The sequence below is a fragment of the Xenopus tropicalis genome, chromosome 6 (assembly GCF_000004195.4).
Source record: "Xenopus tropicalis strain Nigerian chromosome 6, UCB_Xtro_10.0, whole genome shotgun sequence".
Lineage (NCBI taxonomy): Eukaryota > Metazoa > Chordata > Amphibia > Anura > Pipidae > Xenopus > Xenopus tropicalis.
In genome coordinates, this window is record NC_030682.2 from 19,109,536 (window position 1) to 19,132,644 (window position 23,109).

Consider the following 23,109-nt stretch of genomic DNA (forward strand, 5'->3'; position numbering starts at 1 on the left):
AGCTGATTTTTAAACAGCCATTCAGTGGCGTGCCTAAACCCCGGGGAATCCTCCCTATTATGGCTTTCCATGGTGACAAGTCTGAGTCAACAAACAGTGTACCTCACGCAACACTTCTATGGATGGGAACGGTATTTACCTGAACTTGGGCTCTTCCTAACTAAACGGAGGCGGAAGGAAATATACACTTCTACCGAAATCTTCAGAAGCCATGGAAACTTGTAAAGACATAAAGCATATAAACATAGGAGCACCCTAATACATATATAGATGCACCTAGCACAGTCAAGCTCACTATCCACCCAAAATATCAAATCCAATGATTTATTTAGAATTGCAATGAATTGCAATGAAGATTCAGAGGGGGATTAAGGTAAATGGCTGAAGGTCTCTGTGTCTCTTTGGCACCAAGAACCCTTAATGAAGCTCATTTGGTGCACCCTCATTTGAAGCCAGTTTTAGACTTCTAATAAAGCCCTTGGCAGGAAACTCACCCTGGCAAACTTCCATCCTAAAATATATATTTTTAGGGTCAGTATTGAAGCTGAAGAAGAATCCCATTAAGCCTAAAAATGAAAGGTACACATTGGGAACAACATTCTGGTTCACGGGGTGCATTTAGAAGGTTGCCAGTAAGGAAAGACACCATTGGCAAAGGGAAACTGCACACAATACAGCTTTAACCATGATGTCTGGTCCTTAGTTGTGCATTCAAGGTAAAGCAGACAGGCAGCTCGGAATCAGCCGCCTTCAGAAATCAATCTGGGGTGTGAGCAGACAGTGGCAGTAGAGTCTGCTGTCAGAAAGAGAGAAAGAGAGACAAATATGGCCGTGGTGTGTTCAGCCTATGATTCTACTATGATAAATGATTTATAATAATATATTTATGGAATATAACAATATACTGGATACTCCATGGTTGCTGAGGATGCCAGTGAGCTTGGCTGTTTTGGCTGCTTAGGATTTCGAATATCTTTTAGGATGTAAGGACTCCCCTATAAAATATCATGCCCCCTCCCTATCCTGTTATAGGGGTATAAAGAGGAGAGAGGGTGGTTTCCAAGAAATTTTGGAACTAACAGCTGTGCTTTAAAATAACAACAAATTATGTCTTAGATTCACAGTCCCATTCTGTGGGGGGGGTCCCCTGAGTGCACCGAGCAGTCAGTGATAATAAAAGACAGTCTGTCTGGCCTATAAGTGAAAGCAGAAAGTGTGTTTCATATTTAATTAATAGCATTAATATGACAAGGACCGCCGTCTGTTCTGACAGATGATGAATTGCTTGCCAAAACACCTTAAAAAATATTTATAACACGTAAAGCAAAAAACATATATATTTCCCACTTTGGCTCTAGAGGTCATTTAGGCCAAGTATTATAAGGCAGAGAGATAAGCTGGGAGGGTGGTGAGAAAAGCCGTCTCTTGCAATAAGAAGCGTTTCAGCACAAGAGCTCTCTCTTTGTCTGCCACTTATATCATCACCCACAGCAGAAGAAATGGAGCGGACATGATGATTGCTCACACAGAGCCACAAGGTAGGGGATTACAGCCATTTCAGGGAGATGGAACATTCACTCTTTCGTAGCCTCTTGTGCAGGCATTGCAAATCAGCTGTTAGTGGAGGGATTTTGTCTCTATACCAAAAGGATAATGAGATCAACCAATCAGAAAGGACAGGTACTGTCATTATAGCCAATCTGCACAATCGGCACAACCACAGGCCAAGGGGTACACCATGAGTCATGTCATGCCATTTGCCACACTGGGCCACCACAATTTAACTGGTAAAAAATGGTTATGGATGCCAATGTTAATAATAGGAAAGTAAAGTAATGGGAATATGACATTTGCACTCACACATAAAAGCATCATCAAATGGTTAAGTCTTCATCCATCAATGCAGCAGCTATTCTGTCATGCTTTATGGCTGAGGTTCTAGGTACATTTGTAACAGAGCATTAAAACCACAGGAGGTCAGATAATCTATCTGAAACCCGCTCTATATGTGACTGCCCTAGGGACGTACTGGCACACACTAGGGGCCATTTACTGATGGCAATTTCGGACACAATTACCATTTTCGCTTGCAGTTATGCTTGCATTTCAACACAAAATCAGACATAACTGTTTACTTTCTATGTCCAGGTAACACCATTACCAGCGCTCATAAGAGATGGATGTGTTTGGGCAATTTTTTTTTGGCCCAACTACACTGCGACCACAGCGACCACAGTGACATTAGTTAATAGGTACAACTGTGCTCAATTCAGAGGCACTAAATGCAACTATAGGGAAGCCCACATACATCACTACAGCAGGGTCCAGACACATAATAATGTCAAAATAAGAATCCCTATCTATCTGATGGACCCCATATTGTCACAACTCGACATGATGTTGATGATGATGATGATGATGATGATGATGAAGTAACTCAGTGTTCAGGAAACCGTATCATTCTTAACTTTTCAAATCACAATCAACTAATGGAGAAATGTGTCCTCTTAGGAACTTGTATCTTATCATCCAACCAGAAGCTCCAGCTATAGAGGCTTGGAAACGGATGGTTATTCAGATTCCATTCAAAAGCCACTGTAACAAAAGCAGGTTCTACCTATGAAACTGAACAGCTCCCTGGAGCCCCAAGCAATGTTTTCAAAGCCATATATCCCTCGCTTTCCCATGCCTAATGAGCCGTAAATCTCAATGCCTTTGTCAGGGAGGCCTGCGCCTCTGCGCATAAACTGAACATAAAGCTGAACTTAGGAAGCACTCTGCGGCCAACACTGGGGATAGATATACGGCCAGGGATACTGTCCCAGAACTAGTCCAGCCATTTGCTTGCTAAGTGCCGGGATCTGCTTGTTCTGCATGTGGGCTCCTGGAGAATTCTTTTGTTCTAGAGTAGCAATCGGCAACTTTTTCCATCCATTATTAACCAACAAGAACGCATGTTTGTGGGCCAAGAGACATTAAAATGAAGATATCATCAGGATGTTGTTAGCTGGTCAGGACCTCGTCTAATTGGTCCTGCAGAGATGATCAAAGCATGGGTTATAGTGATCTACTGCCCCAGCTGAAAACAATTGTCGCATACCTAATAAAATACATAGCCATTCATTAAAAAAATAATGATATAATTTAGCATCTATGACCACCTGCTGCCAATGAATGGCCCATTATGTACAGCTAATGGTGCATAGATAGCAACATTAAAGAGCCACTATTTCTAGCAGAGCTGTGCTTAGTAGGAGGGAATACTTGTGGCTTGATAGCCCTGTACTCTCATTTCATAAAAGAAATTAATACACACGGGTTTTTGACCTTGCTGTGGAAAGTGCCATTTGCTTTCCTGGCCATGCCCCCAATGATGTCATGCCACGCCCCCTTGTCCATCAGGTCACATCCACATCATTTCTTAGAAAGGGATTATAAACATAATAGGAGCCCTGTAGGAGGCAATCATGAGCTTGTGTACAGCTAACACTGCAGACATTATATTTACAGAAATAAAGCAAAGAGGAAATACAATATTGAATAAAATAGACTGCAATTATTTTATAGCAGATATGTAAGTAGCAATAAGGCATAAAAAGGAAGACCACACCAAGAAGGGTAGATAGATAGTAACCCGTGCAAAACAGCACCCCCTGCAGCCTGGAAAAGTTCAGCACTATAATTAAGATGTGTAACTGATCCAATTTACAGGTAACTTTAAGATTATATATATCTACAGGCTATATACTAGCACATAGAGTAACTGTAAAGTGAATTTTCAGTAACTACAGGGCTGGAATCAGAGATGAATGGGCCACAGGCAATCGGGAAGGCTGGCACCCAAAATAAAGGGGCATAAATAAACATATTAAAATCAAAGATGTGTAACAAGAAAGGGGGAACTATGGAAATGAAATGTATCCAACTCAAAGCCCTGCATTTCCCAACACTCCTAGACAGATGAACTTTGGCTGGAGCTGTCAGCAAATGCTTGAATGCCTCAGGCTCCATTAAAGTTGGCCATATACATAAAGATGCTGGGCCATGGATTATACTCTGCCTGGTTTTGCCAGCCACTTGACTGGGCTAATTGGATTGTTTGGCCCTAGGGCCAATAATCATATCTCAAAGTGGAGAACAGCATACATGGCATGGCTTTGGCCAACTGAATGTTCACTTGGTATCTAAGAGAAGTTATTGATTTTGGTTCAACAAACAGACCAATAATCTGCCCAATTAGTTGGTAAAGGCTTTACAGCCACTCAGTCAAGTCATCTGTCATTTGATCAGGTTTTCTGTCAGGCCAAGAAGCTTGGGGCCCCTTAGACCAATGGCTTTGGCTCAGACCATATATATATAAGTATAATGATAACAAACCAAAAGAATGTATAAAAAAGCAAAAAGAGGCAAGAAAGGAATGAGCACAAGTGGGCAAGGTAAAGAGCTCTGCACTGTGCAGAACAATCTGCCTGTAGATTCCCCTCCGGCGCTGCGCTCTCAGCTCCTTCCCCTGTTCCCACATTCAATCCAAACAAGCTGCTCTCCAGCTCTCCTTATCTGCCATGTCTCCTCTTATCCGCTTCCTGCAAAACACGCTCACAGTCGCACTCTATCACCCGGCTCTGGATCCCCAGCCGCTCTCTGCCAGCACATGGATACTGCATTATCCCCTGGGGGCAACATAGCCTTCCCACTCCAGCCCACGCTCCCCTGAAATGCCCCATCTATATATCACAGTAAGCACGGATTGGATCTGAAAGGAGAACAATGCCATTACTATTCCATTCTCTGCTCAAGGTCAAGCAATTGCAGGGAGGGGCGCCGCCGCTGATACATTGCTATGTGCTATGGCAGAAATGTCAGGTCCCAGTCCCCAGGGCAATTGCTGAATAACAACTCCCAGCATCCTTGGTCAGCTCTTTGACATGAATGTGTTGAAGGGATCACAGCGAGAGCCCCTGTATGAAAGGGCGGCTATGTATGATGCTGAAGATATCTGAGACAATATTCTTGGTGCATGGGAGAAGGAATGTCATTATTAACCCCTGTTTCCCCAGACTGGAAGCTGCCACGGCCTCTCTTTATTTTACTGAAATACACAGCAGCATAAAGAACAATATACTGAAACTACAACCATCAAAGAGAAGCTGGGAATTCTATTTCAGTTATATCTGTAGGGCTGCCGACTGCTCAGAACTGCTATATAATACTCATATAAAACAAATGGGGGTCAGTCTGTGCAGGACGCATTTTTACGTAGTCATTTGAAATTAATAATATATGTGGGAGCTGCTGTACTGCTTCTGCTTTCAGTATCCACAGTGGGTTCAGAAAATAATTTGCAATAAATACTTGGAGCACATTACAAAATGCTGTGCTCATTCGCAATGCACATTAAAGGGTAACTGACACCAAAGAAAGGATATTTGAATGCCTTACATGGTATAGGGCTGACCTGGCATTTCCAGTGGCCTGCAGCTGCATGTCATACCCAACCATTCTCCCCAGTCAGCCCTACTTTCTTTCTAACAGGTTCTAGCTCCCCTTTAATGTTTCTAGAGGGATTTACAAGGACGTGGGGCAGGCAGCATTCAGATTACACTGCATTAGGGAGCAATAAATAAAGGCTGAAGCACGCAAGCGCTATAAAATGTATTTATTCATACGCACAGCTCCTCTATATGTCACAGACAATGGGCAATAACGCTTAATTGTCACTGGAATTCGCTTTCATGGTATAGGAGCTGAGCACTCTCCTCCATTAATGATACAGACCCTTATTAAGACCCTAGTAAAGCAGCAGCGGGCACAAAAGCCTTAGGCCTATGGCAAACACAGAGCTCTCAGTCACTGCCCACTGTGTGCAAAATGCTGCTCAAAATGCCAGGGGTATGAAATTTTAATGTGCCAAAATATAACTACATTTTTATAGTATTAACCATTTATTTTGCTTTTAAAATAATACGGACAGCTTATGGTACCTAGTGTTGTAGCTGACACTTGCATCCAGCAAACAGCGATTTTCATCTGCCTATTGCACCCTACACAAACCACAGCTATCAAAGCCTTCTGGGAAATGTAGTTTTGTGGATTCATGAAAGGCAAAAGCCGTCAGATTTGATATCTCAGTATAAAATCCTTTTTCTTTAACTGATCGACTTGTTGGCAGCACAGAAAGGTCAGGCCAGCCAAGAGCAATTCCTGCAGATATCATTATCAGTAAGAAGAAATCAGGTTTGATCAGCGACAAATCAATTATAGCAGCACAGGGCGAGGCTTTTGGCTTTTCTTACCTTTATTGGGAAACAATGGAAAAATCCATACGCGCGCCTATATATCAGGCCTGACACGGCCATCCTACAGGACTCCATTTTTTTAAAGCTACATCTCCCAAAGACAGCTGAAGTCCTGGAGCAAGTGAAGCGCCAATATCTGCTTTGTAATTTGTCCTTTAGTCCACCTTAAAGCATTTCGGGAAGGCCAGGGTTGCTATCAGGAGTTGTGGGATACCATACATCCAATTGGCCTTGTCCCTGACACACCCAAACCTACCAGTCTCCATTCCTTTAGCAGAAACTCAGCACCCTATGTGCCAGTCAGACTGGCCACCCACTTAGACCGGACTCTAAGCCTTGGGTTCAAGTCCTGTGCCCCACCAGTCCTAAAGGTCCACAGTGACTTTATGTTTTATATCTTCCAGTAATTCAAATATTAACAACCCATTTGCTTTAGAGGCTTCAGAGACGCTAAGCTTGCAGTTATAGCCTCGCCCAAATAGCCACTGTCTCATTGATAAGCCGGCCACAAACTCCTTATTGCCACCCACAGGGTCTAACAACCTATAATAAGAGGTATTGTTTATCTATCCCCTATTCAAACTGAGATTTATGCTGAGCTGTTGAACTAGGGATGAGAGCACAGCTACTGTAGGTATGGCAGATATATGGTGGCCACAGTAGGGCAAGAGACAGGCAACGGCTTATTGGCGGCTGCTGGAAGTTGCAAGACAACAACAGGCGAAAACCCATAGTGGGGCAAGTCCTACTCCATATAAACAATGGCGCTCCCAGCCAAGCTTTGTGGGATTGGCTACTGCCATCAGCAACTGCTTACCTGACTATGTGCTACTAAGCCCATGGCTACCAATAATGCCATTATGTCCCAGCTGTCACTCAGCGGAATGCCATCTCCTATAGGTGGATCTCGGGCTGGCCTTCCTTCTCCCATTAAACAATTTGAGAAACTCACCCATGTAACCCTAAAGGGCTAGTAAAACCAGACATCAAAATGCCCCCATCCATATAATGTTAAATTAGCTGTGCATATCTAGCAAACGTGATATTCTTTTTGTGGAGCATCTGGGGACAACAGTTGACAGGGTGGGACTTTGTTTAGACAACAGATAAAAAGGTGCCTGAACAGAGAAGAGCCGATAGCAAACACACACACAAAAACAGGACCTCAGCTCCAAAGAAAATATTTTCATAGAAATGACTGCTATTTAAAGTCAAATGAAAGCTTTACATCTGTTGCTGTTACGGGTTTTTAATGTATTTATTACGGGAAAAAAAGGGGTAGCAGAGACCAGACCAGCGCCCAACCCACACCGGATAACACAGAGATTTTTCCCTATAAACTTCTGCCCTCTGGCCCAGGGTTGCGCCAGTGTGGAACTGTAAATAAAGGGTTACTATCCAGCTAACGCATGCTGATTCTGACAGATACGGCCATTCCCTCTCCTCGCCTCCCATTCTCATCTGAATACATTTGCCTAAATAGCATGTTTTTATAGAACATTTATAGGCATCACTCCATGCTTCCACTCGCCTACCTATCTCAGCTGTCAAACACTAGGAGCAACGGCTGACGTGCTGCTAATAAGAATCATGTACATCCGCAACAGGTATATATATATATATATATATAAACAGCTAATACTAAACAATGCACTGTAGTTATATATAGAACTGCCTGTGCTATTTTCTCTCTCTTGGCCAATGGTAACAATGTGGGTACTTCTGGTGGGTCCATATGAATAACAGTATTATTATATCAGTGTTGGACTGGGCCTCTTGGGTCACACCATGCAACCTGACAACCAAGGAACATATTGACTTGATGCTTTATAGGTTATAGGTGTCATGGAAGCCTGTGGTGGGTTTGGGCCCACTAGGAGATCTTCCGGTATGCTGGCAGGCCCAATGATGTAATGTTACATGATAACTAACCAGCAGGAAGAATAGACATGCACAAGAACCAGAACTAGGCACCAGAAGCTAAAACCTACAACCACAAATCACACTCTGCACCATGTACATTCAACTTCTTCCTTTTAAAACACCCACAGGAAACGACAAGTCATTATACATGCAGAGAGAATTGAATGCAAGCCCTAGGAATTGTGGGTAGTGGTATGCAAATGTTCCTTTATGGCGCACTGAACTGACATTTTCACACCTCCCCATCCTTACCTGCCAGTTTTAATAATAATTTGGGCAATGCATGGGAATGTTGGTTCCTATGAGTGTGCAAATTCTTACATATATAACAATCCCTATACTATAATAATAGTAACACTTCTCTCCCTATGTTATTGTAAATCAGGATAAAAAATTATATAACCAGTTACAAAAACTGTGCTGTAACTGTTTGGTCAGTGGCCTGAATTCTTTCCCATTGTACATCTGAACCCCCGCCGCCCAATGATTTGTTCACTGAAGAATAGTGGAGGAGATAAGAGAACAATCGAAAAGCTACTTATAGTGACCCTTTATCTTTTTTTTTGTCTCCATATCCTGTTAAACAATTATCAGTGATTGAGATAAGGGCCACTGACCATTGCTATACAGAAGCCAGAATGCTAGAAAGAAAGCCTTCGCTCTACACTGATATTTACCACCCAGGCCCCCCCCCACCCACCAGTGAAAGCATCCTCTGGGGCCCATAAATTGAGCCATTAGGGCTGGTATACCTAATCCCTGTAGCTAAGGGTTAACTTAATGCCCTGCATGAGGCTTGCACTCACGCCCTGGTGTTAACTTTCTCTACCCCAAGCACCATTTGTTACAGACACATTTTCAATGTTTAAAAAGATATTAGCAAATGTCATTGCTGCTCAACACCTTATTTCTTTCTTTCCGGTTCTGACTCCTGAATGAATGTAGCAGTAGTCCCTCCTCCTCTAGATCTGTTAATCAACTGACTTCAGCTACGCCGTTTCAGGAGTTAAGGTGGCCATACACGAGCAGATCCGCTCGCTTGGCGATGTCGCCAAGCGAGCGGATCTTCCCCCGATATCCCCACCTACGGGTGGGCGATATCGGGGACCATTTAGGTAAAAAAAATAATAATCCGATCGTTTGGCCCTGGGGCCAGACGATCGGATTATGTGAGCGGCAATGGGGCAGTCGGATCAGGGACCGCATCAACGAGCCGATGCGGTCCCCGATCCGACCAGATTTTCTAACCTGGCCGATCGAGATCTGGCCAATTTCAGGCCAGATATCGGTCGGCCAGGCCGCTCTGCTCTCCCCATACACGGGCCGATTAGCTGCCGAATCGGTCCAAGGGACCGATATCGGCAGCTATAGTCGGCCCGTGTATGGCCACCTTTAGAACCAGAGGAACATAGACATCAGGACCGATTCCACAATTAATAGCAATTACAAATAGCTCTGAAGGCACTGAGAATGTGTCATATTGGAAAGCTGATTAGAATTACATTTTCTTTCATTACACAACAAACGGTTTTCAGGTGAAGATCCTCCCTAAAATCAATGATCCAGCTAATCCTAAAAAGTCATTTTATTGAGCCACAGAACCATTTTTTAATTGCCTTCAAACGACTCCTTGACACAATGTACTCCCTATGGACAGGGGTACGGTATGGCTCCAGCATATTCCATTGGTCCCACCACCCACACACGGCTGCGTGCATCAGTGACTCCCCATAAATAGAAATATTCTTACATGCATTCAAAGAAATATATTAAGGGAATAAATGCTTCCCCCCCACCCCCTTATTCAGTTGCAAAGTCAACACATGCAAACAGGGTCGGGGGGGCTGTGCGCGGGACAAAGGCAAAGAGGTGCAGGCAATCTATTCAAATACCCCCGGCAGCCTTCATTAGGCACTGTTTGCTTATAGTGTGTGCCACTGTGTCTGACACTTAGGCGCGAGTGCATCTGCTTCCATGTGCAGCTGAAAAAGCCTTGCTGCGGGATTTTAAAGGGGAAGTGAGCAAGTCATCTTTAAAGGGACAGTAGCACACTGAAAACAGTTTATATACATTTAGCAGTAAGTACCCACCCAGTCCTGATAATGGAAGACTCTATCAACTTAGGTTTCATGTTAAGATATTCTGCTAAGCAAAGGTGAAATCCCAGGACTCAGCAGAATAGCGCTGGTTCCATTAGGGTGGAAGGAGGCATTAAAAGGAATCCTGAATGGGCTATATAACATTTAATAGTACGCTGCTACATAACGATCATGGCAAATCATCATGTACTCCATCGTACAGCAGTGACTGCTAGGAAAACTGCTGCAACTTCAAATTTTAAAGGGGAACTACAGCACCAATAATTTTGCTGGTTTGTATGACTTCCAATGTAAAAGGGTAAGAACCCACGGAGTGGCTGAGTTCCCCGCGATAAATCTATTGCAGTCAAATAACCGCTCTGAAATGGCTTTCCACCAGCAACAATAGGATTTGCCAGTCTTCGGTGTTCTGAAGTTGCGCTTTCCTCCTGTAGGCACCTTGGTGAGACTTCAGATTACTGAAGCAATGCGGATTTCCACTGGTGACTCCTATTGTTGCCGGTGGAAAGCCATTTTGAAGTGGTTAGTCACCCACGATAGCAGAGATCTATCGCTGGATACTGAACAACTCTGTGAGTTCTTAACCTTACTCTGAGTCCTGGGTGCAGGGGGTGCAGGGGGTGCAGGGGGTGCAGTGGGACACCGGTAAAAAACCCAGTGGTCCCGGGAAACATCAGCAATTTCCCATTGACCTCCCTCCACCAATCATGACTAGGTAAGTATTAGCTATGCCCACTGGGGTGGGTTGGGGGAGGGTGGTAGTGGGGGCCTCTGAATGGAGTGGGGGGCCTCTTGGGTGGCGCCCTGGTGGACCCAGCGCACCCTAGTCTGAACTTGGCTACATGGTATCACTGAAGCATAGGCACATGGGTGTATCATGGTAGGCTGAAATGACATATGTATGTACACGTGTGTGTGCATGCCTGTGTGTGTATGTACATGTGTGTGTGTATGCACGTGTGCGTGTGTACATGTCTGTGTGTGTGTATGCACGTGTGTGTGCTGAACTGGCTGCCTTTTATATCACAGCTCAGTACTCGGCAGAACAATAACCCAAATGGTTTAATCATTAATGAGACATAAATCCCAGAGGGTCTGCCTCTCAGAAGAGAACTGTAGACAGACCACCCTGCTGCAGGCTTTCATGGAGCCCTAAGGTCAGACAGAGCAGCCATGATGCTTTGTACTTGGGGTACAAGAAGAATAGTGCCTTTGGGGTACTGCCTTTGCACGGAGGGGCTGCCCTGGGAGCCCTGCATTCCAGTTAGAAAGAATGGGGCAGCGCCAGACTAGCCTTACAGACCTCCTAGTGAGCCCAGGCCCTAGTGCCCCCCTGCTAAGGAAAATTCCCACTAGCCCATCCTTAATTCTGCCTGTTGAAAAATGCCATAGACACCCACTATTTATAGAGCCTGTGGGGGCTGTTTGGGCCTCAGTGTTTCTGAAAAGACAGGGCATATATTGAATCTTAGTTCGGACACGTTGGCCACTATCTAATTGCTATGAGAGTGGGTCATGGGTATCAGGCTCTCTGGGGTGCATCCTCATAGGCAGATATGTAATAATATCTGGCAATACTGTACACCGTAGCTATGAATAACACAATGCAGTTCCTGGCATCCTATTGCAGAGCTACCCAATAACACAGCAGAACATTAGACTGAATAGCATTGCTATAGTAAAAGACCATTACTACACAATGAACCAGCACTACAGTCTAAGTTTAAATAGCAGGGGGGAATGAGTTAATTCAGTGTAAAGGCACCTATTGGACCCTCTACTGAGCTCCCAGCCAATGGGGAGAAAGCAGGACTGGGATTCAGCGTGACATGGGCCCATATGCCTGGAATCTGTGCCTCTTCCATGGTACACAATAGGGCCCATTGTTAAAGCCCCCGGGCGCAGCTTGCCAGCCACATGGCACTGACCGTTGAGAAGCCACTTCCCATTCACAGAACAAGACAATGCGGTGACACTGAGATGCCAAGGGGGTGATTTGCCCTCTGGCTGCAACAAAAACAATGGCAAAGGGTAGGGCGAGCCCCCAGCCAAGTTCTCATTTATAGAGGCTAAAGTGCAGGCCAGAAAGCAAGGAACTCTTTCTATGGGTAATTTCTACAGTGAGTCATGTGATACAAGTGACATCACTAAGTGCACATTATAACTGATTACATCACATGTGCCGTTACAAGGATACTTACAGCAAACCTATCGCTTTTATGCACGTCAGTGGAACTACTCCCCGACATGGGGGCCCTGTGGCTCTCACAGGCCTCAGTGCCATGGATATTATGGATATTGGCAGAGCCAGACATATATATATATGTGCTTCCCTGCAGCTCTATTGCATCAGCCTAATGTGAGTCTCAGCTGTGCTGCAAGTGTCAGTGGAAAAAGCCCGGGCAATGGCAGGAAACACCCTGACGAGCGTTTCCAAGCGGCAGCGGCGGCCACACAAATACTTTATATATCGGCGTGTTCTCCATTAGCACCTTCTCCATTATTTATTCAATGGGTTTCTTCTGCAGAGCCCCAGTTATTTATTCCTCTGTATGCGGCAGGCAGGCCGGTGAGTTCTACCATCATCGTCTGCCGCATTTTTTTTTTTGAGGGGGGTTTACTTCCCCTTTAAAAAAAACCCTATGAAATTTCCAAATTACATGAGTGTAGGTGGGAACCGGGCCAACAGGTTTTTGGTTTTTTTTTAGATGTCAGACTATAATTCCAAATGGGCACCATAATATAAATTCTATTGACTTTTAGAGGAAATCTAAAGGCCATAAAAAGTTTGGTTACAGGTGCATAGGGCTGCCGTACAGCTGTTCCAATGCAGAATGCAGGCACCGAGAAGCCAAGGCATGGGAAATGAGCAGTAGTGAGTGCACAGGAATATAATGCCTTGTAACAAGTTTATAGACCAAAATGTATTTAATGGTTTAAGTTCCCCTTCAAACAACTCATGTGATAAAGGGTAAAAGCTGATATTCAAATAACATGGGAGTTGGTGAATGCGACTCCATAGAGCTGAATGAGATGTGGCCGAATGCATCACAATTGCACTAAGCTGCGATCCAGCTGGGATGGGTATGACCGGAAGTGTTCTGATCCAGTGAGTCCAAACCAACCGCTAATAGTCTAAGGCTGATGCCACACATGGCGTTTTTCCGCTGCGTTTTTCTCAGCCTAAAATCGCTGTACAAGCCACACAGCCCCTGACTATGGCGTTTTTCAGCCCAGTACTGGTGACGTAGCAAATCCCGTTTCCATGGTGCTAATAGTGCGAAATAGCAAAAAACGCTGCGTATTTCCGCTAGGTCTGGCAGCTGCCTTTGCGTATACATAGGAATAGCTTGCTGTGCAAATACTGGCGTATTTCGGCCTACGCTTGAAAAATCCGTGCTAAGGCGTTTTCTAGCGTATTTCCGCATTGTGTGGTTTGCTTCGAGTCTTTTCAAGCTATTTCTATGAATGATGATATCAGGCGTTTTTCAGCCGCCGAGAGAATTAGAAAAAACGCAGCGGAGAAACGCAACGTGTGGCATCAGCCTAATAGTGAGATTAAGGCCCTTGATCACTTGCACCTACAGCAGGTGGAAATCTCTAATCTGTGACCCTTGATACTTAACCTGGTGGCCCCAGGAGGTGCCGGACTACAACCCCCAGACTTCATCAACCCATAATCAAATGCTAACGCATTCTGGGAGTTGTAGTCCCACAACATCTTAAACACCTCCTACCGCTGCACGCCAGCCATCCACAGAAGCTTATAATTATATCCAAATAGTTATTTAGGGACTCAATCAAAGGCCTAATTTCTTAAATATGTTGGGTGCATGAGGTGAGACCGCACCCGCCGTACTGATGAAAGCTTTAGCGAGCGATGGAGGAGGAGGGGCACAAACCCACAGTATGTGAAATATGCACTGGTGTAACAGAGGAGAATAGCCGTGGCATTTGCACCGGGCCCCTCCAGCCAGTGCCCTCGCCCTGATCCCCTCCGACCGTGGCAGCTGGGTGCCAACAGAGACCGTACTTTAGATTTTGTCCACGTACCCCCGGGCGCAGCCTGTCTCACTGGCAGAGATGCCTGCACAGCAAGGACTTTCAAGGGGATGGCAGGGCCCAGGGTCTGAACAGGAAAGCATAAATGGGAAATTCAAGGGAAAGCAATACAGGTATAGGACCCGTTATCCAGAATGCTCTGGACCATGTGTATTCCGCATAAGGGATCTTTCCCTAATTTGGATCTCCATACCTTAAGTCTACTAAAAAATCAATAAAACATTAATTAAACCCCATAGGATTACTTTGCATCCAATAAGGATTATTTATTTCTTAGTTGGGATCAATTACAAGGTACTGTTTTATTACTAAAGAGAAAAAGGAAATCAGTTTTAAAATTCTATATAATTTGATTAAAACGGAGTCTATGGGAGACGGGCTTTCTGTAATTCGGAGCCTTCTGGATAATGGGTTTCCAGATAAGTACTGACAGTCGATTCCTTTGCCTTGCTAAGTTTTCCTATCTCACTGCTAATTAAAACCATTGACATTTGTATATTGGAAACTTGATTTTCCTTCATTAGGCACAATTTTATTCTTGGGTTTACTTTCCCTTTAATCTTGTTAACGGCTCATAATTCTGTACTGATCAGCAATGGGTTTCAGTGAGGATATGTGACTGCTGTGACTAAACGCTCTGTTATGAAGCTGGCGAGAATGTTAGCCATAAAGTGTGACACAACTGCTGCTGCCGTGGGAGAGGGAGGAAGGTGATTTAACTGTTTGGTTACATTTCCACTAGAGAAGCACAAATGTGACTGCGGCCTAAAAAATTAAAGGGTAACTCCGCCAAAATCCTGTTTTTGCATAATGAAAGCAAATATCACTTTCCAGCAAACCTTTTGGTTCATGCAGCATAATTCTGAGAGGCCGGGGTGTGCCAGGGGTGTCTAGTACCTGGAGGTCTCCATTTTCTCCATAGTCACTATATTCCCCGGCCCTCTCACCGAGCAAGGTGCTATGTATGATGGAGTTAAGCGTGGTTGTTTCCTTTGCCGCTGGAATGAACATATTTACTAATGGGATGCCTGGCAATCAATAGGCCAGCACCACACTCATCCAGCCGTGCACATCCAACATTATCACAAAACACATTTGCAATGTTTCATGCGCTTGAGATGAAATACAAAATATCCCTGATACACAACCCCCTATAGGAACCGCCAGAAGCCATTAGTTCACTCTTATTGTAGGAGACAGCAGTTATTAGACTGTAAGCTCTATGGGGTAGGGATCCAAGTCTCCCCGCGTCTAACAGCAACCCATCAGCTATTTGCTTTTGAACAGGTGCCAAGTTAATGCTAGCTGCTGATTGGTTGCTATGGCTTACTAGACCTTTTATTGCATTAACCCCCTTTCCCTACTGTGCAGCATAAGGACAGTATCTGAGCAACTTTGAAATTGGTCTTTTGTAATTTAATTGATGTTGAGCCACAGTGGGGTTAGCGTTGCTGCCTTGCAGAGCTGGGGTGCTAGGTTCGATTCTAGCCAGGGCTGTACCCAGGGCCGCCATCAGGGGGGCACAAAGGGGACAGTGGGCCCGGAGAATTTCCACTTTTAAGGGGGCCTCGGCCGTGCTAAAGTTTTCTGGTTAGCTGGGGCCCCCTTTAATCAGAGGGTGACGTTAGTACGCACAGGGTGCAACCGGATCCATTGCCAAAGAAGAAGCCAAAGAAGACCATCTTCGGGGGGCACTGTGTATGGGGGAAATTGGGGGCACTGTGTATAAGGGGTACAGTGTATGGGGGGCCCTGGCCAGCATAGCGTTAGGGGGCACTGTGTATGGGGGGGGCACTGTCTTCGGGGGGCAATTGGGAGCACTGTGTATGAGGGCAATTGGGGACACTGTCTTTGGGGGGTCCTGGCCAGCATAGCATTAGGAGGGCCCTGTGTATGGGGGGCACTGTCTTTAGGGGCACTGAGTATGGGGGCCCTGGCCAGCATAGCGTTAGGGGGGCCCTGTGTATGGGGGGCACTGTTAGGGGGGCCCTGATACTTTTTATGTCTGTGTGTCCTTTGTACTGATGGGAGGGGCCCTGTGAGAGGGGGGTCCAGAAAATGTTGTTGTGAGGGACATCGTGAATCTGCAAGGAGTTCATATTTTCTACCCATGTCTGGGTGGGTTCCCTATGGGTACTATCCTGTTTCCTCCCACAATCCAAAAACAGAGTTCGGCTCCTCATATCATTGGCCCTAGTGTTTGTGAATGTAAGAGAAACCATAAATTGTAAGCTCACTGGGGCAGGGACTGATGGGAATCTCCATACAGCTCTGTGGAACATGTCAGCGCTATATAATTATATAATGATATGCCCTTAGTGGCAGCCACTATAGAAGAACACGCTGTGCTCCCCTGGCCTGGCCGCCTGTCACAATCCACACTCCCTTCCCTTGCAAAGTGTTAAATAAGGAATACAATGTCAACATGTCAGGCCCCTCCCCGCTGCCGACTGATCTGGCAGGGCGGCATTTAGTTGCTTGGCAGACAGCGCTGGGAGAAACCGTTACAAAAGGGAAAGAAAGAGAATAAAATGAGAATGTGGAGGCCGATGCCTGGCTGGAGGGATATACATCTCTGAAGCTGAGAGCCGAGTGCCTGTTTATGTACGGACTGGGCTTGCTGCCTTACCCCTGGGTGTGATGTGCATGTTAATAGGGAATATAATTAGCCGGCCCGGTACAGCATGATGATAGGGCCCCGCTGCATGGGACTGTATGGGGGGAACATGGGCCCTGAGCTTGGCTCTGACAGCTGATCATCCTCTAAAGCTTCCCTAATCCTGTCATACTGACTCAGGGAGGGAGGGGGGTGCAGCAAGCAGCAGAGGGGGTTCCTTTCCATTCCATCTGTCTACAGCAGAACCCCCTGATCCACACTCGCACACATACAGTACACTGGGCCCATACACACACACATACATACACTGGGCCCATATACACACACATACATACACTGGGCCCACACACACACATACATACACTGGGCCCATACACACACATACATACACTGGGCCCATACACACACATACATACACTGGGCCCATATACACACACATACATACACTGGGCCCATACACACACATACATACACTGGGCCCATACACACACATACATACACTGGGCCCATATACACACTAATACATACACTGGGCCCACACACACATACATACACTAGGCCAATACACACACATACATACACTGGGCCAATACACACACATACATACACTGGGCCAATACACACACACAGTACACTGGGCCCATACACTCGCATACATACACTGGGCCCATACACACACATACATACACTGGGCCAATACACACACACAGTACACTGGGCCCACACACACACAGTACACTGGGCCCATACACTCGCATACATACACTGGGCCAATACACACACATACATACACTGGGCCAATACACAAACATACATACACTGGGCCCATACACACACACAGTACACTGGGCCCATACACTCGCATACATACACTGGGCCAATACACATACATACACTGGGCCCATACACACACATACATACACTGGGCCCATACACACACACACAGTACACTGGGCCGATACACACACATACATACACTGGGCCAATACACACACACAGTACACTGGGCCCATACACTCGCATACATACACTGGGCCAATACACATACATACACTGGGCCCATACACACACATACATACACTGGGCCCATACACACACACACAGTACACTGGGCCGATACACACACATACATACACTGGGCCAATACACACACACAGTACACTGGGCCCATACACCAGACTTTGGGTACTTTGGGCAGAGCAGGCAATAAGGTGCCACAGGGGTGAGTGCTAGCCTAGAGGCCCATCCTCGTGGGGCCCGGGGAGAGACCAAGGCAGATCTGACTGGGATTAGAGAAGGCCCTGGCAGCTCCTGAACTTCTTATGAACCCTAAGATTTCTAAGGGAGGCCCCGGCCCCCTGAATGGAGATCAGATGTGCAGAGGGGCCCGAGGCTCTATATACAGCGAGGGGCAGGGAGATGCAGCACAAAGGCTCGGCCCAGGGATGCCCAAACCAGAGCAGTGGCCTGGGGCCAAAATCCAAGGAGGAACCCATAAGTAATAACTAGACCTGCAGTTCTCCAGTGCTTCTTAATCTAAAATTTACAGCAATTTGCCTTATTATACACACTATCCCACAGTTACATTCCCTTCCCCTGGCAGCATCTTGCCTTATTATACACACAGTCCCACAGTTACAGACCCTTCCCCTGACAGCATCTTGCCTTATTATACACACTATCCCACAGTTACATTCCCTTCCCCTGGCAGCATCTTGCCTTATTATACACACAGTCCCACAGTTACAGTCCCTTCCCCTGGCAGCAACTTACCTTATTATACACACAGTCCCACAGTTACAGACCCTTCCCCTGACAGCATCTTGCCTTATTATACACACAGTCCCACAGTTACATTCCCTTTCCCTGGCAGCATCTTGCCTTATTATACACACAGTCCCACAGTTACAGTCCCTTCCCCTGGCAGCAACTTGCCTTATTATACACACAGTCCCACAGTTACATTCCCTTCCCCTGGCAGCATCTTGCCTTTTTATACACACAGTCCCACAGTTACAGTCCCTTCCCCTGGCAGCAACTTGCCTTATTATACACACAGTCCCACAGTTACAGACCCTTCCCCTGGCAGCATCTTGCCTTATTATACACACAGTCCCACAGTTACATTCCCTTCCCGTGGCAGCATCTTGCCTTATTATACACACAGTCCCACAGTTACATTCCCTTCCCCTGGCAGCAACTTGCCTTATTATACACACCATCCCACAGTTACATTCCCTTCCCCTGGCAGCAACTTGCCTTATTATACACACCATCCCACAGTTACAGTCCCTTCCCCTGGCAGCAACTTATCTTACTATACACACCGTCCCACAGTTACAGTCCCTTCCCCTGGCAGCAACTTGCCTTACTATACACACCGTCCCACAGTTACATTCCCTTCCCCTAGCAGCATCTTGCCTTATTATACACACCATCCCACACTAAACAGTCCCTTCACCTGGAAGCATCTTGCCTTATTATACACACTGCCCCACAGTTACATTCCCTTCCCCTGGCAGCATCTTGCCTTATTATACACACCATCCAACACTTAACAGTCCCTTTCCCTGGAAGCATCTTACCTCATTATACACACTATCCCACAGTTACAGCCCCTTTCCCTGGCAGCATCTTGCCTTATTATACACACCATCCCACAGTTACAGTCCCTACCTCTGGCAGAAAGGGTAAATGTGGTGCTTTAAATTCTGCTTTACTATGCACACTCCAGTTAAGGCCATTCTCCCATTTTAAAAATGTAACCCCTCCAATGAATACAATCCCATCATACACAAAGAAATACGGCTGGGTGGGATCTAAAACTCCAGGACGTGCAACAGATGGCCCTGTGGTTGCTGATGAACAACCATTCTAGCTGTAAGAGGGGATGCTGGGAGTTGTAGTCACAGCCTCCCATGAATAAAAAGGGACCCTGATCACAAGAGACTGGCTCAAACTGCTTGCCGTCCCTCTGTCAGCAGGTAGCACAGCGGCCCAAGCACAGTTGTGGGTGCCACAAAGATGCCTGGGGCCCTTATGTGTTTGGAACTGTCACTTTCCTTGCACCGTAGGTGACACACCAGGTAACACAAATACATTTGCACGGACTTGGGAAAGTGTCTGGCACAAGAACACACGAGTGAGAGAGGATCAGAACCAAGCAGAACCCTCAGCTCACAGATGCTGACCCAGTCACTGGCTTTGTTCTGGAGTCGTAACAAACAGTGTATCCAGATCCAGCGTTATCCAAAGTCTCACCCCTGTTTGTATTATAACCCCGGGGTTTCCAATGAACCAGGCCATTATTAAAGTATAATAAGCAGTATCCCTGGCAACCAATCAGACTCTTGCTTCCATGATAACGCCTCCACATGACAAATCCAAACTATTTCTTGATTGGTTATAAAGGTTAATATGTAACTGCTAATAATGATTACTAATGCTTCCCGCTGAATAGCCATTTCCTTACCTTTGGCAGTCTACAACTCCCAGCATGGTTTGAGCCCAGCACACAAAACAGCATGCTGGGAGCTGTAGTTCTGCAATTTTTAGGGACCCAAGGTTAAAAAAACATAAAGAGTCATCCATGACGATAGAAGGCCAAGTGTTCTCAATAGGAAAATGGCAAAGCAAACTATTTTACAACACACCCCATCCAAACAGACGCTGCTGCTGCTGCTGCGGTTGCCATGGAGATGTGAGCGGTATACCCTGCACTTTACACCGGACAATTGAGACACCAACGTGTGACATTCAGGATTAATGATGTGAAGTGAATGAAGTGCTCCCTGTGTTTATGGAGAGGCCCGAGCGCTGGGGGGGGGGGGGGGGGGCAGTCTCTATGGCCGCCTCCTGTACTCACCTCACAGATATGCCACTTACAGACAGAGTATAGCGATAGAGGGCGGAGGATGAGCGCATCTGGAACAGGGTGGGGTTACCTGTAGCCGCCAGATGTTCAACTATAACTCCCAGCATGCCCCCACCGCCAAAGCTGGGCGTCAAAGTGCAAGCCCCTAATTGACAACCAGTATCAGCGGGAATCTGAATCCAGCGCCGTACGGGACGCACCACATTAACCCTTTCTGTCATAAAAGAAAAGGCTGCCAGTGTAACACCCAGACACCAATATATATTTATATTCTATGACAGCCAATGACATGTGGCAGATATTCCAAATGCCAGGGAAGCATAACTCGCTTACAGCAGGGAAGGACAGGGTTAATATCACGGAATCAGAACAATCCAGATCATACGGACGGCGCCGTTTTCCAGAACTGCAACCCAGATGCAGCGCCAAGCAACCCCTTCTCTCTGTACCCAGGGGCACCTAATGATATATACCCTGTATATAGATATATACCCTGCTGGATGCCACCCTTGCCTCATTACCAGTCCCTTGGCACCCTGGCACATACATACATATTGCTCTGCAACGTGCGGCACAATGCTTTAACCCTTTCACTGCCAGCCAGGCACATTCCTGGCACAGACCCTAATGCCCTGGTATCGGAACTGGAGAACGCGGAGCCGCAGGCCTCGCCGACAGCAATGGGAAGGGAGGGAGGAATTTTTTTTTTTTTGCTCCCATTGAGATGAACTGTCACATATGGCAACCTGTTCCTTGCAGGCAAAGAGTTAACCCCATCCTGCCCATCACCATGCCCCCCAGGGACCAGGGTGAGAGGTAAGACATGTGCCACTGGCATGGAAAGGGTTAGGTGCCCCCCCACACACACCCAGTGACAGGAGCTGCTGCAGGGATACAGAGCACCCTCTGCGGTAACCTTCCCACAAATAACGCTGCAAAGGCGGCAGGAAGGGTTATTAACCTGTGGCCCTTGAACTGCAACTCCCAGCATGCCCCGCCAGCCAAGCCGCCAATTCCAGCTGGAGGGCATGCCTGTGTATGGCACAAACCCCGCAGTGTGTGCCAATGCCCCCCTCCCCTGGCAGCAGCAGCAGCAGCAGACAATGAGTGGCAGAGCTGAGTTGCAGCGATTTTACCTTCGGATAATTCCAGCTCCAGCTCGGCCAGCCTGGCTCTCACCTCCAGGGGCAGGGAAACGCTGTCCAGGCTGCGATCCGCCATTCTCCGCTGGCTGAGGCGCAATCGCTCTATTGTCCCCCCTGTGTGCCAGATGCGCTGCGACTCAGTGAGGCATCGGGGGCTGCTGCAGTGATTGGCCCTTCCCCTCAGTGTGCCCGCCGCAGTGCCCCCTTCCTTCCCTCCTTGGGCTGGGCGGCTCAGTAGGGCAGCAGGGCTGCGGGATTAGCAGGGAGCAGTCGGCCAGGCCACCCCGGCAGCTCTGCAGATCATTGTATGGGAGCGCTGCTCTCAGTCAGTCCGGCTCTATCCACTGGGAGGGGCCCCTACTCGCACAGGCACCTTAAAGGGGCAGTGCCAGGCTGCAGCTCGCTTTAACCCCTGTGGGGCTGGGAGCCGCTCTGGCTCTGCCAATATTGTCGGGGTGCTGCGCCCCCAAACCCTTCCGGGGTGTATGAAGTATTCTCAATGCACCCAGTTCTGCTGCACCTACAAACTGCCCTGCTGTAGGGAGATGTGATGGACCCCCCCCCAACTGCTCCAGCGCACCCCCGGAGTTTGGGGGGGTCTAAAGTGTGTACAGTGCTGCAGTTGTGCCACACCCTTACAATGTACACACTGCTGCTAGTGTATACACAGCTAAGCCCCCCTGTAGCACCCCGAAGGGTGACCACTAGCGATGAGTGAATTTTTTCGCCAGCCATGGATTTGTAGCGAATTAACACATTTTTTGGCGAATGGCAAAATGTGGAAATTTGCTACAAAACTTCTGAGAAAATTCACCTGTCAAAAGAAGTCGCGATTGCGCCAAAATTGAGCAAAAAAGACTTGGACTAAAAAAAAAATTGTGCAACAAATGCAATTTGCAAATTTTGTTACTGTTACGCAAATTTATTGTCGAAGCGAAACGGGACAGATTCGCTTATCACTAGTGACCACACAGAGGTACTAGTAGCAGCTACTTGTCACAGCTGCTAAAAAAGACAATGCTGCTGCATTTGACAGACAAATCTCCCTTATTGCGGGCGACTAATCTTCCCGAAATGACATCCCACTGGGTAG

General features: G+C 46.6%; 1 protein-coding gene across 8 annotated transcripts in view; it reads right to left on the reverse strand.

Annotated features, from left to right (window-relative positions):
* dip2c (disco interacting protein 2 homolog C) overlaps positions 1-22,363 on the reverse strand; it is a 248,391-nt gene extending 226,028 nt beyond the window's left edge. For 7 of the 8 annotated variants that reach the window (XM_012964918.3, XM_031903460.1, XM_031903459.1 and 4 more), the window contains exon 1: positions 22,008-22,363. In XM_012964918.3, the coding sequence (XP_012820372.1) occupies positions 22,008-22,092 (85 nt within the window). In that variant the 5' untranslated portion in view covers positions 22,093-22,363. The remainder of the gene's footprint in view (positions 1-22,007) is intronic. The other variant, XM_031903461.1, reaches the window with a different exon arrangement.
* Between the last annotated feature and the right edge of the window lie 746 nt (positions 22,364-23,109).